The 17,698-nt window shown below is 41.1% G+C and overlaps 1 protein-coding gene across 1 annotated transcript in view; it reads left to right on the top strand.

Annotated features, from left to right (window-relative positions):
* Positions 1–17,462, top strand: part of LOC134639479 (transmembrane protein 132D) — a 28,939-nt gene extending 11,477 nt beyond the window's left edge. The window contains exons 3-9 of the mRNA XM_063490685.1: positions 3,095–3,232; positions 9,200–9,392; positions 11,260–11,403; positions 14,447–14,652; positions 14,923–15,187; positions 15,359–15,550; positions 15,638–17,462. Coding sequence (XP_063346755.1) covers positions 3,095–3,232; positions 9,200–9,392; positions 11,260–11,403; positions 14,447–14,652; positions 14,923–15,187; positions 15,359–15,550; positions 15,638–16,951 — 2,452 coding nt within the window. The 3' untranslated portion in view covers positions 16,952–17,462. The remainder of the gene's footprint in view (positions 1–3,094; positions 3,233–9,199; positions 9,393–11,259; positions 11,404–14,446; positions 14,653–14,922; positions 15,188–15,358; positions 15,551–15,637) is intronic.
* Positions 17,463–17,698: the final 236 nt, after the last annotated feature.

Genomic DNA, 17,698 nt, shown 5'->3' on the forward strand with positions numbered 1-17,698 from the left:
TGAGCTTCTGCACTGAGCAGCTGGAATGGAAATCAGCTGCTTCAGGGTCATGAGGGCGCAAGATTAAACTGTTGAAAATGATACCGTTCAGTCCTTTTTAATTACGACCTTTAACCCGTAAGCTCTGTGTCCGTTTTATGTTTTTAACAGTGTCACCGTTGCTGCAGCAGGAGCCAGATTTATTCATTCTGAAAAGGAATGAGGGCGATATTTCTGTCTCACATCCCAGTCATTAAGACAGCGAGTGATTACAGGGAAATGCGGCTCCACAGCAGAAACTTCTGCGCTAAAATCAGTGGCCACTTGAGACCTTCTCTCCTGATTACATTTTGCATGTAATCTGGAGCAAAGGTCTCAAGCGGTTTTGCCAAAGATGTTTCTTTCCAGATTACATGTTTGCTGTGCAGATGTTGTTACAAAGGGTGGCTCAGATTTGTTGTACAAATGTAAAAAATGTGCACACGAGTAACGCTTTTCAATTAAGAGATAATGCATGCTTAGGCTGCTCTCCTGTCACCGCGCATAACAAGGGAGTAACGTCCTCTCTTCTTTTGCCTGCTTTTGAAATACAACAGCAAAGCCAAAGAAAGAGAAGCGCTCAGATTGCTGTTGCTCCTATCAAAAATTACACCTCCTCTGAGACTCATAATGCGCTCAACAGTTGTGTTTATCTCAGAGATAAACCACACAGCTTTGCATGCAGATGAAAAACAAAGAATCACACGAGGATGTTTTTCTGAACATTCGGATACAACTTCTCTGTCTTGTTGCTGCATATTCAGCAAGTCTGGCATATTTACATGTGTGCTCCTCCTGGCCTCCACAATTCTTCCAGAGGAGTATCTCATTAACATTTGACCTACTGCAAGCTGCTTATGCTGGGAAAGCCCCACAGGGAAGGTCTGTTCGGCTGCATAATGCACACCATTTACAAATTAGACGCCAAGAAAACTAATACTCCATTAGTACATTTTGAATAATGAGAGCACATGAATATAAATAGAAAGAACAATGTTTTCTTTGCACCTTTAATTGCACATAGGTGATGGTAATTACAGGTTGAGATAAGGATAAATATGTATATCACAGATTTGTGCTTTTGCATTTTCCCTCTCAACAATTTTCTCTACATTTTCTTTTAAACTGCTAAATGTATCTACATAGCCTAATAAATATTGCCTTTGATTGATGTTCTGTGCAATATCAGGGTTGAGAGGTAACTTGTTCCAATTATGTGTTATAAATGTAATTAATATTTCTATAACTAGTAAGTTAAATCAGGAGAAATTGTTTTCCCATTAGTGATGTGCAATGATTAATAGGTGACCCATGGTACCGTGTCATGTGTTTTTATTGTTATCTGGCTACCTCTTGCCATAATTGGGTGTTCACTTTAATAATTAGATACCATTTTTTTTTTACTTCAACACATTTTAATAATTAATATAATTAATATTTGTTATTCAAACTTTCTGAAGGTCTTGGCTGCTTTCACACTCACACTCACTTTCACTACGATTTTCCCAACAGCCCTTGGTTTTGGTTTTGGTTTTGTGTGTGTGTGTGTGTTTTTAGCTACCAGGCTGTCACAATACGCATAATTTGTCCGTCTTCTTTAGCTGAATCTATGAAAGAGAACATAGTTTACCAAACAAAAATAGTAAAAGTGTACAAGTGGAGGACAAAAGAACAAGTATTGGGCCTAAAAAAAACTATCTACAGCAGATACACAGTATCTGAAAAGCCCAGTGACCAAAATGGGAACAAATCCAGCAAATACCTCACTGAACCCGATGATGAATCTGCATAATTGGAAATGGTTTCAGTGGAAAGATTGCCATTTTTTAAGGGAGGGAAATGGGAAGAAAATCCAGATGTAAACTTCTGCTTTAAATCATCATCAGTGTATATGGAGGACATCAGGAGAGAGGAGCAACGGTGAGTGTCTACAGCCATCTGAAAAAGAGAGTGGAGGCTCTGTAATAATAATAATAATAATAATAATAATAATAATAATGATAATAATGGATTGCATTTATATAGCGCTTTTCTAGGCACCCAAAGCGCTTTACAATTCACTATTCATTCACTCTCACATTCACACACTGGTGGAGGCAAACCACAGTTGTAGCCACAGCTGCCCTGGGGCAGACTGACAGAAGCGAGGCTGCCATATTGCGCCATCGGCCCCTCTGGCCAACACCAGAGGGGCCAGAGGTTTGTGGCTGCATTTCAGCCAGTGGTGTTTGGGAGCTTGTCAGATTTTAATCCACCATGCAATACCATCTGGAAAGCAATGATTGGCAATAATACCAAATACTCTGCCACTGTGGTAAAAGCATACCTGGATCGAAAAGCACTGGCCTCCCCAGACCTCAACAAGTGTGGGATCATCTAAACAGAGAAAAAAGGCAGCCAACATCCAAAGAGGGGTTTTAAACGTCCTTCAAGAAGGCTGGAGAACTATTCCTGAAGACTACTTCAAGAAAGTACAGAAACCTTACCTAAGAGAGTTCAGGTTGTGCCAAAGAAGATGGTCATACCAAATATTGACTTTCAAATTTGAATGAATCCTAAAATCTCTATTTTTGCCTTACATACTGTATTTCCATTAATGTTTGTACATTAAATTACTGCACCGGTCAGAGTTGAGGCTTCTTCTTATTTGTCATTAAATTGTTGAGGCAGTGTGAGACAAAAACTAGATGTTGAAAAGTGTGAGAGCCTAGAACCCTGTGAGTTACCAATACTGTTCTATATTTTAAAATGGAATAAAGTTACCTCCTTTATAATTAATTTAATTAATGCTCTATCTATTCGGTTAGTCCCCAGGCCTGAATATCAATTTTATGTAGCTTCCTTCTTATTACTGAAATGGATTTATCGCGAGAAACCAGACAAGATTAAAAGCATTAATTAAATTCACCTATAAATGAATTTTAAGGTGGAAGTTTAAATCTATTGTACATGAGGGAACTATATTTAACACATTTTTTTTCACAAGCAAATTCCAAAACTCATGAAAAAAGAAAAAGCCAGAAATAATGTAAAAATTTATTGCATTCTTGACCTTTTCATTTTCGACTTTTCACAGAGCAACAGTAAGGAAAGGTGTGACCTTTCGAACAGTAACACCCAGTAACTCTTTACTGTGGGACATCACTCTGGATTTGAGCGCGGATGGAGCCATCGCTGTCATTTGTCAGAGAAAGGCTCCCATACCTGGGAAAAGGCAAGTCTATTCTCTACACATTACTTTATATGTCACTGTAGACTATTCATGTATGTCTGTTTTTTTGTTGCTGGAAAATCTATCACCGCTGATATATTTAGACTGCAGAGCTAAAAAAGGGAATTTTAATGCATCGTGGGTTGCCGGTACCTCCAGCTGTTTAAAGCGGACGTGTGTCTGCATTAGAAAAGCAAATCACAAACAGTCTGTACTGTACATGTCTGCATGTATGTGGTTCATTGCATATTGTCCAGAGGGGATATACTTTAACCACTGGCTGACTGCAGGTATTCTTGTAAAGAAAGTCCTTGTAGGGAGGTATGCTTTTTACCCCCCTTCAAGTCCCACTTTCTGTCTGCACTTTAATTATTTCAAGACATTCACTAACTGTGAACGGGAAGGCATTTCTAGCATGTAGTACCCTGCTTTATTTTAACCTAAAAAGTGCAAGCTATCGAGTGCATTCTGAGCCTTGATGCTAAAACTATTTGCAAGACATCTGCAGGTTGGTCTGATCAGTCAGCTCTTTGGGTTTCTAAGAAGTACTTAACTTGCTCCATAATCTCATTAAACAGGACTACAACCATTCCCTGACAACCAGCCTTTCTCAGATGTCCTTTAAAGTTCAGCCAAGTGCAGCTTCATTTCGCTTAACTGCAATGAGCTGAGTACAATTAAGAGTTAAGTCCGATAAGCGTGGCCCGTGCCTCCTGAGATTAAAAGACACCTGTTTTTTTTTCTGTTTTGTTTTTTAAAGGACAAGGCAAGGCAGGGGAAAAATGTTATGCCATGGTCTGTCGCTCAGGTTTGCTTATTACTGTACCTTTTTGCTACTGCCAACAGTGGAGTTGCCATAGGGATGTGATAAAAAACTACAGTACTTATTTGTAATGTGTGGTTATCGGGTATTAATTGCATACTAAAGTGATTTTTTGGTCCTTAAGTGACATTTTGACTGCGCAGCCTCTGTCTCTGTTTTGTTTCCTGTATTACGGTGTTATACTGAGGGCTGTGCCATGAAGTGAGTCAACTCTTCATCTAGGCAATCTCAGGAGAAACGTTACAATTTTGGCTGTAACTTAATGAGTCCCAAATACTATGAAAGACGGGTAATTTAAACTGCATCTCTAACTGTCCAGCATCACCATTCCTAGATAATCCCTTGGAGCTTGGTGAATGAGAAGCGATAGAGACTCTGACTTTTAGAAATCATGTAAAGCCTTTCAGTTTTCCTGACAAACACAAATATTCAGTGCTTCATTTTTCTCTGCTGGCAGCAAACAATTCCAGGCAATTTCATTGGCCTTCATTTGACGACCTAATCCTAAAGCAGACAACTAAAGCCTAGTAGACTACTCGTTGACCTTTACAGAAGATTTGCAAAGTGTAGTAACCAGTTGGAATTGTTTTTTATTAATACTTGTTCTTTGCTTGGTCCCCAGAGCGTTTACCCCACCAGGGTTGCAGCTGAAAGAATAAGGCTAAAACGGTCTTAAACACCACAAGCAACACATGAATTTGATGGAAAATGCAGTCACGATGACAGTCAGATCCACCTGTGGCTTATCGATAGGGGGCAAGGTTTGCCAGGTTTCCTCTGTGGTTATGGCTGCACCAATCGACACAAACGCTGGATGAAAAAAAAAATAAAACAGCGCAGTGGAACATTATTTTCTCGTGGCACTTCCGGGCTGCAGAAAAAGTTAGCAAGAGTGCACTTGGTATCCACGGGCTTAGAGTCTGCTCTAGTGTGATATATGCAGCTCTACACCCGTCCATGTTTGTGATGGATCATCTGGTGCCAGCACTCACCATTTTCTGTACCATTTAACACTAATTCAGGCTAATTGCACAGCCCTCGGGTACTTCACACGCCACCTGAGTTTGTTTTAGAAAGTTCCAGTAAAGTTTGTCACTGACCTGCCTACATTTCCTCAACTAATACCTTTGACAGCACCACAGTCTAGGGGCCCATGGGAAATCTCAAAATTGTGTCATAATTAAATAAAGCATCGACTTTGTTCGCAGACAATTATTATATTGAAATGTGTAATATTATTAAATTATATAGGCAAAAGCCCATTAGGGCTATGCTAGCAGCTTTCTGAATCAAAATGACAACATAGTAACAAAGACTATGTTGTTACTAAAAGCTAAAAAGCTTTTTATTCAGACTCTATATAAATGCCACAAAAGCAGAGGGTGACTGGTTTTCTTGCAATTCTTTAGGAGCGCATAAAATACCTTTCATCCAATCACCGGAAACATTTCTGTTACAGGCAGCACAGATGTTAACCTCTGGATGGCAAGGGTCATTCCAAGATGTTTAAAATGTAGTGAGTCATGGGTGAACCTGAAACGGTCAGGGTGGGGCCCACGGGAAATCAGAAAATTCAATCAGAAATGAATAAAGCACTGAAAATAGGCTTAGAATACAGTGGACATGGTTTATAGGCCTTTGTGCATTACCATGCGCCCTAACAAATGGCATTATACGAAGAATGGCAAAGAGAATCTGGATGCTTTATTTATTTATTTATTTCTACTGAATAAATGTTTTGCATAGTGGTGAAAGACGTATGCAGGTACCTTCACAACTCTTCCAGCTCAACATATACACTTTAGATTTAAGATGGACCCAAAAATGTCAACTGTAAGAGTTAGATTCTGCTTCTAGAGCAATTTTAAAGAGATGTTTGTGAAACAAAATTTTGATCTGTGTGTGAATATATATACACATATGGTAAAATGGTAAAGCTAAGCGTGCTTTTGTGGAAGATTACTTTGTCAGATTTCATACAACATTAGACAGCTTGCCGTAATCTGAGAAACAACACTGAATTTATTGTCATTATAGGTTTGACCTCATTACGTTGTTTTCCCCATTTGCCGTGGATTATGACATTGTTTATTACAACTTCTTTATGGGTTAAAATATTTATTTACCCAGTCTTTTTGCTAATCCTCTCTAAAATGTCATGAAACTAACGGAACCCCTGCTGGGAGCGTCTACTGCCACACCACTATGGGGACTTCTCTGACTTTTTGCTTAGCTGGCTCTTGCAAACACCGAAAGTATTTGCTGTATTTATACGTTTAAGCTTTATTTATTTATTTTTATCCTCAGTTGCAAAGGGCTTGGTGTGGATCTTAATATTTAGGCACTGCTATTCTCAGGCAGACTGCCATCCGTAAACAAGATGCTGAAGCATCCATTCCCTGTAAGCTCCACAATAAATTACAGGGGGTGTAAATAACAAACACACAAAAAAAAAACATCCCCCATATTGTTGGATATGTGTGTTAATACAGACTTCATACCACATAGGCATGTTTATCTGAATTAAACATATCTTGTTTTGACAGTTGACCAGAATGCGATTATCTTATTCCTGGGTCTTTGAGCGATAGCCTAAAATGATTAAATTACACTCAATCTCTGTCTCGCTCCTAATGATGGCAGATATGAGTGAGAGAAGCAAACAGAGGCAGCTTTTTGTGTGCCTTGTTGCTGCGCTCGGAACTTAATGAAGGAATAATAAAAAACTACTTTCAGTTTCTCCAGTTGTTACTTCAGAGCAACAAAAGGCGGCTGGTGTGCAGCCTTTTTAGAGGTCATTTTCATGCTGGGCCTCCACACGAGTCAGACACAGATTTATAACATGGACACACAGATGCAGTGAGACTGATAACGCCCATGTGCTTATGCTTATTGCGTTTTTGTCCAGCAATACATCTTTTCTGCAGCTCCATACAATCCCTGCAAATAAACCCAGGGTACTAACTACTACAGGACCGTGGCAGAAAATTGAATCCGTGGCTAGGACGCTCTCTTGCAGCTGTCATCACTGAGAGGCTATTATAAGTTACACAGGCTCATACTTTGTTTTGTATTCAGGATGCCGCTGTCCTCAGACCACCTTTTATTCTACACCCATTTAACGCAACCAGCAACCCGAGGGGAGTGTCAGCAAAGAGAAATTCAGCTCTGTTCTTTTCTAGTTTAGCTTGTGAAGAAGCCTAGAGATGCAAAGCCCACTCCACGGCTAAAAAAGAGAAGGACTGTGCCTTGTCACAACCACTAGGATCACATCGCACTGTGAAAAATTTTTTTTTTCTACACTTCTATCCATGGGGCCAAATTCGTAACATGTCACTATGAATTTTAAGATGAATATCTCCAAAACTCCAGGCTCAATCTTAACTGCTTTTACTTCTTCCTCGTACTGAAAAGAGCAAACCCACTCTGAATTGAAATTTCCTTTAAAAAATCAACTAATTAATTAATTAAAATAATAGTAATAATAATAATGATGTTAGGTTTTTACTTGATAGTTGAAATTAAAGACTAAATTCATACGACAGGAGTCGCCTCAAGGCATTTTGCATTGTAAATTAGAGATCCTACAAAAATACAACAATAATACACAGGCTTCAGTTACTATACAGTGCAATAGCTTGATTATGCCACAATAACAATGACACATCTCTATACCTGTGGTGAGAAAAAAAAATCTTACCCCTTGTGAATGAGGGAACAGCTGAAACTAGCATCTATAACTTTATGAATCATGAAGAAACAGAAAAACGCAATAAGCCTAAAGAACATGTACGCACACGGGTTTCCCCACTAGAAGCATGTTTCCACACAGAAGCATGTTTCCCCACTAGAAGCATGTTTCCACACACGGCATCATCAGCTATAATTTTTGGCTCCAGCAAAAATGTTTCAAGAATCAGTGAAAAGACTGAGATTGAAGTTTTTATGCAGACATTCAGGAAACGGACAAAGAACTAAATATGTGAGTCTGTTAGCATGATAACATGCTGATTTTTGTCTGAAGCCTTGCTGTGCTTTGGCCTTTTGGAGCTGATAGTGTTGCTGTAGACTCACTGTAGGGCCAAATTCCCTAAAAGGGTCGAAAAAGCATGTAAGCACAATTGCCAAATAGTGCTCATAGGTGTCTGTGTGTGGGTCTTTTTCCTAGTGATTTGCAAAAAGAGCACAATTTTCCTTATTGTTGTTATGTTGGCACTATATAAATAAGACTGAATTGAATTAAACACAGTTTATTTAAATGTCAAGTGAAAAAAATAGGACATGCTCATTTTCTGTGTTAAATATCAGTGCAATTAGCTGTAGCAATTAGCAGTAAATTGCGTTTTGCAAACGTTAGTAAATCTATCAGAGCATTTGATTTAAATATTCTCTATTCCGAGAAAGGAAGGGGGTCATTTGCAAAATTCTCTTAGTTGCCACCTCGTACACATAATATTATCACTGCACTGTCTTTGCAAACACTGACACTACTGTTTTATGCCAAAACCCACTTTGCACTGAGGCAGCGCTTTAGTAAATCTGACCCATAGTATGTAATAGACAAACTACAGAACATATTTATGTCCCATTTCTCTCTGCCTTCCCTTTTCTCTTCTCTTTTCCCTCATCTCCAGTCCAGGTCAAGGGTGCCCCTTCTTGAGCTTGGGCCTGCCTGAGGTTACTTCCTGTTGAAAGGGAGTTTGTCCTTCCCACCATTGCCTAATGCTTGGCTCCAGTTTTCAGAGTTTTCTCTCTAACAGGGTCTTTATTTTACAGTACAGCACCTTGAGGCACTTGTGTTTGTTTTTTTGTGTTACATACATAAAACTGAATTGAACTGAAAGTGCAGAGTGTGCCTACACCAGTTTTTCTTTCTCGGTAACCAAGGCTTTGGATCAGTAAACTTTTGTGCTGTGTTTAATCACTTAACCTCAGATACACAGGTCTCTATAGAAACATTAAAAGCTACATTATTGCTTGAACTGAAGAGCACACAAGGTAACATGAAGCTGCACTAACAAGATTCTGATTATCTTCATTTTAACACAAGATGTGTTGTACTGAAATTATAAAGCAGGTGTGATTTCACGTGTATATAATGCATACTTCATCTGTCAAATTAACACAGCTCTTTGTTTACCACTCAGGCTTGAAAGCAGTTTGTTGGAGGTACTACAAATGGATTTTGAAGTTGAGGAATTGAGCAGCCCTCTCGACAGCCAGGTAATCATATGGAAGCTGGAGCTGCCATCCACATCCAAAAATGGAGTCAAGACTGAAGGAGCCATGAGGATCTATACCACTCAGAGAGACTTTGTCGGCCTAGCTCCTCTCGTAATGGTGAGTTAGCTGTCATCTCTCGTGTCACACCTAATCAGAGTAAAACACCAGGATCGATGTTGCCGACAGCAGCGTTTCCAATAATGCTAAGATTGCATCCTTTGAGCGTCGGTGCATGAAAATATCATAAAATGCACTTTGCTCTGATCTGTTCCTGTCTGGTTTGCATACACAGAAGGCTGGATATGCTTTGGACTGTTTAGTAAATGGCTTCTATTTTGAGCAGAGTGTGACCTTGTGTTGTTGACTGTCAACTAGCTGATGTCTCCTCTGTGTTGTTCTGCTCTGTTCTAGCGTGCATTATGTGGTCATTCTCTCCTGCTAACAGCTGCTTCATGTGCTTCTATTTTGGTGCCGCAGGCCTCTTTTATTGTGCTACCTCTATTATTAACCCGTGATATAATCTCCTCTACTCAATGAGAAACATTATAGCACATTTAATTACCGTACTGAATCTGAGTTATCTGTCACCGGGGCCAGCTCCTAACTAAAACACTGTTTGGAGGGATAACTTTCACATTTGTTCGACTACATATAATTGAAATATGTAATTTATACAAATAAAAGATAATTGCTATACTTTTAATGAAGGCTTTAGTAAGATTATGCAGGCTATATGCTTCATTTCCATCTTAAAGGTGCTGAAGTGCTGAAAGCTATGTGGAAAAGCTACAGTATCCCGATTTGTAAATTTGACATGGCTCATCTCGCTGGTGGATTAGAAGCTGACCTCAGGCCAAACACGAGGAGATTTGATGGTTGGCTCAAGGGGACATTAGCGCTGACTGATCACTCTTGGCCTTGCTCCATGAACTCCAGCTAGTGCTGCTGCTCACTACTTCTATAGGAGGGGGGAGGAAAGAAAAAAGCTTCACTGATACTACCCTCACATCAGAGTTTTCAGTTGCATGTTTATTTATTTCTGCCTAATTTAAAGCGGTTTTACTCTCGAGGGGACACGTTTCCATCTGCTTCATTTTCATACTTGGAGTGGCCAAATGTCTCTTTATATTTGATTTGTTCATTCACAGAACTGCACTGCACTTCAGCTTATAATATTCGATTAATTCAGCTTCATTTAAAGCAGTCTGTTTTCTGTTGTTTTTTCTTTTTTCCATAGAGAACGACACTTACCCATCTGCTTCATTTTCATGCTTTGATTATCCAAGGATTCCTACAAATAACTATCAATTCATTTTAACAAGGCACCTCACATTTATAGTGTTACGTAAATAGCCTTCATTTGTGGAATAAAGTGCTTTAGAGCTCACCTCTTAGTCACATAACACGTACTCAAAGACCAAGGGAAACTATTGATCAAACAAGGCCCTAACCCAACCAATCTATGCCAAAAGACAATGAGACAAAAGGAGCCAGGAATCGAACCACCAACTCTTCCAGAAGCGGATGAGCGCTCTTATTTCCGTGACATTTATGATTAACAATGCACCGTGCATCGCAGGCGGGCTCTGTGTGCAATAAAGACTATTTTTAGTCCACGTTTCCAGTTATTTGTCCATGTGTGAAGTGATACAGAATCCCTTTGAGGGACATGCCTGTGCAGTAAGAAATCCAAGATTAGCTCTTACTTCCATGTGGTGACCGGGCCATCACCCAGCCTTAACTCTACTCCCCCACTTGCTTCCCAAAGGGGGATTGGCCTTCTTACCTCGCCACCGCTGCTGAGTCGCTGAGTCACGCTTCATCGCCCGTGTCTCCTGTCTACCTCCTTTAACTGCATCCCATGCCACTCTTATTAAAAAATAAATAAATTTAAAAATCTTCGTCACTGTGACAGTAGCATCACCACACAAACTCTAAAACTGAACTGGAATATGAAACTCATTTCCCTTCGCTCTCTCTGCAGGACACGGAGATTCTGAACACCGCTGTGCTGACGGGAAAGAAGGTGGTGATGCCTGTGAGGACGGTAGCTGTGGAGGAAGATGGAGTAGTCACGGATGTGTCTGATTACACAGACTGTAGCTCCACTGATGAAGACGTTCTCAAGGTAGGATTTGCACGTCCCCCTTATGACTTACTTTACAATGAACAAATTCCCCATCCCTTTGGTTTTAAAAGTTCCAAGAACAATGACAGAACAAAGGATTTGAACTTCAGTGGTATGTCCATCAACAACAATAAAGTGCTCATATTTGTACCTTGCTTCCCTGTCCTAATGTTGAGAGGCATAAGAAAGTTGAGTAGTTTCTTTGTAATACTCCACATGGACAAGGTTAGTTTTATGTGTCAAGGGAAGGACAGCTGAACACAAAGACGTTGCTCCAAAGTCACTTTTACTCTCTCCCTCTTTTCCACATGGTAAAACAAACTATTAGTGAGACTTTGACAACATTTCCCATCAATCTCCCCGACAATGAACAGCTACTGTGCTAAATTGCTCACAACATGACCTCTCAGTCTACCACTGTGCTTCCATCCCGCGACTTGTCCCTTTTATCCTGTATAAGTGAGCAAGACTGACTGCCAAAAAGCCGGCTTTGTTTATGGATGAAATTGAAAGTCAGGTGCCTAGCCTTCGAGGTCAAAGGCTCTTGATATATTTGCCCAAGATTAAAAAAAGAAATAGCCATGCAGTGGGCTCCAGTTCTCTGGTGCAATCGAATTTTGTAGGTTTATCCAACGGAAGCTGTCCCAGCTAATAAATAAATGCACTTGCTGTATGACGAGGTCACGGGCAGTAAGTGGACCTGTATCAAGCACAGATTGGTGCGGGTTATAGAAAAACAGAATTATGTGGAACAGTCAAGAGGACGAATGTGGACTAAAATATTCTTTTTCAACCTTGACTACAGCCATGTTGTATGTTTGCTGACCAGATAGCAGATTCAGTCACAAATATTCCCTTTAATCTTCTTAGTCTAACAGCTTGACTCAGATATATTTTCTCCTCTATTTTGCCTGAAGATCAAATCTGCTAGTGATAGATGGGGAAGGATTTATCTGGAATTTATAGCTCACATGACCCGAAAAAAAAAAAAACCAAATAAAAAAACCAACTCCCTGTTCTTTGGTGGAAGCGATTCGCCAATGTGTAGAAATGATACAGAGAGAAATATGGAAATATCTTAAGGTATGAAGGATTTACATCTGAGCATTTAACATTTTAACATCTTGATCTGGTCAGTTAAGTATCAGAGGGGGTTGTGAATCAGTTTCAGCTGCTTTGGTGCTATGCTGGTGCAGTGGATCCTCGGCTCCTCCTGGTGTACGACATTGTCCGGCCTCATGTGGCGAAGTATGCGGGCAGTTCCTGGAGGACGAAGGAATAGATACTACTAACAAGCCCCCATGCTCGCTTGACCTAAATCCAACAGAACTCCTCTGGGACGCTATGTTTCTGTCCATCCAACACCACCAGACTGCACCTCAGACTGTCCACAACCTCAGTGACATCCTGGTCTAGATCTGGGAGGAGATTCCACAGGACACCGTCCGCCATGTCAGGAACACGATGTTGTCAAGCATGCATACATGTATGTGGGGGCCACAGAAACTACTGAGTACCATTTTGAGCTGTTGCAATGAAAATACAGCAAAATGGACTAGCCTTCTGCATCATTTTTTCACTTTGAGTTTCAGGGTGTCTTTGAATCCAGCTCTTTGTAGGCTGATCAACACATTACCCAGTCTGTATCAGTATAGATATCCAGCATGATTTTTGTCCCATTGAGATCTGATGTGTTTTCACATGTTTTTACCTCTTGGAATTTGGATATTTTAATTGCGCACATTCAGTAAAACTCTCTATGTGCATGTGCAGAGTTGCGTCAGTGAAGCGCGCATTTCAGCATTTTTAATTTCTGCCTGTCTGTAATACTGTACCCAGTCATGAAAGTCAAATCCCATTTTAACATAAATATCTTTGCAATACCGAAAATGGTGAGGGATATTCTTGGACAAAGAATGAGATTATGACTGGAATGAGTTGGCGGATGGCACATTTAAAATGGCATTCCATTTTAACTTATTCTTCGGAATATTATTTGAACACAGCAGACGGTGGAGGTCCTGGAAAGTGCTCCTCTAACACAGTAGAAAATTAGCAAATTGCCTTAAATCATGGCTGACCAGCTGACTTCCCACACACTGAATTAAATACATGAAGATTCAACACAAGTGCACTGAAAATAAATGAGCCCTTGTCTGTTGTTCTGTTTTTGCATGGAAATTTTTTCCCTGACATCTATTTGAAAGGTTTTGTGCCACTTCTTAGAAATATGCTGTTAGGTATAAAAGCAGAAACTAAATCTGAGTTAGCAGCAGGGCTGACATGATGAGTGATGGGGTTATTCTAAAGATGTTCCATATCCACGGGATGCAGTTCCGAGATGCAATGATGACACAGGATCCTCTAAAAAAAAAACAAAAAATTGCACGACCCGGTGACAGCACATCTCGTAAGTCTTGGGTCCACACTGCTTCGAGATGTAACTTATATATGTAGTCATCCTTTAGCCATCTGTCAACGTCAGTGTATTTCCTTTTATTCCCCTGGGTGTTTTCAGTCACTAGAGTTCAGTGATTTGTTAATTATCGTATTGTCCAAAGACGACCAAGTGAAACCTCCTGACGTGACGCAAAATGATGTTGAAGCAGCTGCCCAAACTCGCAAAGGTCACCTTTGAAATTCTGTTGTAATGAATGCACTTGGTTGTGAAGGACTGATGTTCAGCGTGCACCACATGATATTTCGATTAACATAAAACTGCAATGCTGCCTCTTCCCAACGCCTCACACCGGTGATCATCGCAGTAGTTTATTAAAGCCAGCTGACATTACTGCGGTGACACATCCAGTGCAAAACTGCTTCACGGCTATTTGTTGTTGCAGGAATGGCCAATGTGTTAAAATGGTGACTTTCATGAGAATACTTGATTATTTTTTGTCATTGGTAAGAAGACTAATATCGCTTTCATTAACAAGTTTAATCCCGAGTTTGATGTAGATTGTTTACATAATCATCTTAGACAAAAAATGATAAGATGCTCACGTGCCGGCGGACTGTTTCCATTTTATCTTTACCTCTCCAGGTGTCCGACAGGTGTGACTATGTTTTCGTAAATGGAAAAGAGGTTAAGGGGAAGATAAAGATGACGGTAAACTTCACCTACAGCTACCTGAGTGCTCAGCTCGAACTGAATGTGTGGATGCCCCGGCTTCCTCTCCAGATTGAGGTGTCAGACACAGAGCTGAGCCAGATCAAAAGCTGGAGGGTACCCATCCTCACCTCAAAAAGGTAGGAAACCACTAACAACACAAAATCCCTTTGTTTGATTTCTACAGTAGGTGTGATTTCCAGGGGCATTTTGTTTTTTATTCATACAAATTTAAATCATATCTCTCCGAGGATTTAGAGGTTAGATTCCATTACGTAATGTACTGCAATAATTCAGTGTGATCCAATCAAATAAAGAGACAGACAGGGCTGAGTGATTGATATAGAGTTGAAAGCATGTACTGTTTGATAGGCCTGACCTGCCCGTATGTTTTTGTGCTCATGTCCCAGAACTGGCTGGAACAGTGATGAAGACGATCGGAAGGGGAAGGGCTGTATGCTGCAGTTTCAGCATGCCCTTGTGAGGGTGCTAACCCATTTCATGGCAGAGCAAGAAGACCCCCGGGATCCAAAGGCCTATTTCCTGGGGTCTGATTGGCAGGTGGATGTCACAAGGTTGGTTCGATACTTCATGAAGGTGGAGGACACTCGAGTGGCAAGGCTACAGGCAGGAAGAGTGCTGTCGGGGAAAGACTTTGGGACCACTGCCATCCAGGTAATAAACTGGAATACTCTTTGGATTAGTCTTGTGAGCCAGCTCTAACTTGCTGCCTTTTCACAGAGTAACTCTTTTTCTGAATTGAACAGTTTCTGTCTGAGGCAAAGAGTTAAAAATGAGATCAAATCTGAAGCAGCCTAAAAAAATGACTTTACCTGATGTTGACAGGTGTTTTCTCCACTATCTGATGCCATCTTGGCTAAAACAACTATCAGAGTTGTGGATGACAAAGTGACCATCACAGAGCTGGGGGTTCAGCTGGTTACAGGGCTCTCCATGACATTACAGCTCAGTGCAGGAAGCAACAGGGCCATCTTGGCTGCCACAACCACACAGGAGGTGCTACAGAGTCCCAAACAGGTAACATCCTTTATCATTTTTTAAATGTAAAGATTTTAGATTCAAAGATAAAAGTACAGTCTTTTTACAATTCCTTTGTTCTCTTAGGAAGCTTTGGTCAGTGCCTGGATACAATTCAGTGATGGCAATCAGACACCTCTTGACATTTATGATCAATCCTTTTTCCGTGTGACGGTGACCTCTCTAGATCAGGGAGTGGTGTCGGTGCAGGGCACGCCACCAGCTGTGGTGGCAGAAGGAGAGGGCGAGGGAGTCTTGGTCAGAGTAGAGATGTCCATCTGTGAGGCCTGTCAGAAGTCCAAACGCAAAAGTACTTTTGCAGTAGGCAACGGCACCCTCAAGGTCAAATTTCAAGCGAACACTAAGCGATCAGATGGAATATTTGACAGCAGTACTGTTAGCAACAAGGAAACTGACTATGGGAACGATGGGGAAGAAGTGGAGCGTCAGAGGAAGCAGAGAAAGCCATCCCAGGATGCTTCACCACGCATGCCGAACTCAGACAGAGAAGAAAGTGCCATGCAGAAGATCACGACCACCATCAAATCTACAGAAAGAACCCTGATAACCAGCGGTAGCCTCGGAGGAGTGGGTAAGACCAGTAATTCAGGAAACCCTGGGAGTCCTACTACTGTGGCTAATGTCAGCCTAATGAGCAGCCCTGGTGAGAACAGCAAAGGATACGGGTCAGACAACATGATAGTGGAGGATATGAGCAGCATTAGCTTCACCAGCACGATGAAAGTTCCCAGGAATCTGGTAAACTCCAACAACTTCCCCACCAAGGTGGAGACCCCTGGGCAGGGGACGACAGAAATAGAAGTTGGTGGTGAAGACGTTTTGGCAAACAGGCCTCTAACAGACTTGGAGATTGGCATGTATGCTCTGTTGGGTGTCTTTTGCCTGGCCATCCTGGTTTTTCTGGTAAACTGTGTCTCATATGTTGTTAAGTTCAGGCACAAGAAACCGCCCTCTCACGGCCAGGAACCCACAGGCCACAGGCACGACTGGGTATGGCTGGGCACAGATGCTGAGCTGGTGATGAGCGTGCCGGGCAGCCCGGTCCAGCAAGACTCCCAAACTACAACCACTGTGATAGACATTGGGCCTGATAAGACTGGCTCTCTTTCCAGGAGGCCCAGTTGTCTGGCCTCTGTCACAGATTCTCCCCTCAGTTGCGTAGGCTCCCTCAGAGGCAAACCGATGCCCACAGAGTCCCTCCACTCGCCCACCAGCAAGAGAAAGAGAGTCCAGTTCACAACCTTCTCCACACTAGAGCGCCAGCATTCACCACATCTCCCACCCAGAGAGAACGGCCATGGCATCCATTGGGTTGGAAAGGAGGACAGCTGTGGGGAGGAACCTCAAGTGCCCATCACAGAGCCTGGGGACCAGTTATAATAGAGAACCTGATCAGACCTCACATGTACAGCAGATGTGGCTTTGATCACCTCAATGCCTTTGTCAACTCTGAAAACTGTCGAGAATTTATGATTTTGGAATTGCCCTCCTCTACATTTCATTACCTATCAAGGCCTTTTACATGTACATGTACTGTATATTATTGTTAATATTGGAGAGTTAGATGTGTGTGATCGTGTTTGAGACGGCCAATTCAGACGGACTCCCTTTTCACACAAAGCCACCAAATATTAAAGCTGCATGTGGATATCTACTTCTAAATTGTTGCACTCACATGCTGATGCATACAGTACAAAGACACCCAGAGAAAGTGTCTCCAAATTGAAAATATATCCTATATCATTTGTAATACAGAGCATAATCTGACACTGATTTCACTAGACATATGGCTTTGATTAAAATAATAAGAACCAAAAGGGGTGTTTTCTATTATGCAACATAAAAGATGTATTTGTAATTTTAAGTTGGGTTAATTTTCAGTTGCTTTTTTAACATTAAAACGGACTGATCTTCAATATTGCCTATTAATTGATTTTCTATGTTAAGCACAAGCCACTTGAGTTGGTCATCTACTGCAGTTTTTTCTTTGCTTAATTCAGAGATTAAGATTATCTCCATCTGCAGTACTTTACATTCGGAAACGTGGCTCTGTTTCGGGACCCCTCACAGATTTCTACGTGGATATGTGGACAGCATGAGGTGGGGAGAGCTGCATCGAGCACATCA

This window comes from Pelmatolapia mariae, linkage group LG12 (assembly GCF_036321145.2).
Source record: "Pelmatolapia mariae isolate MD_Pm_ZW linkage group LG12, Pm_UMD_F_2, whole genome shotgun sequence".
Classification (NCBI taxonomy): domain Eukaryota; kingdom Metazoa; phylum Chordata; class Actinopteri; order Cichliformes; family Cichlidae; genus Pelmatolapia; species Pelmatolapia mariae.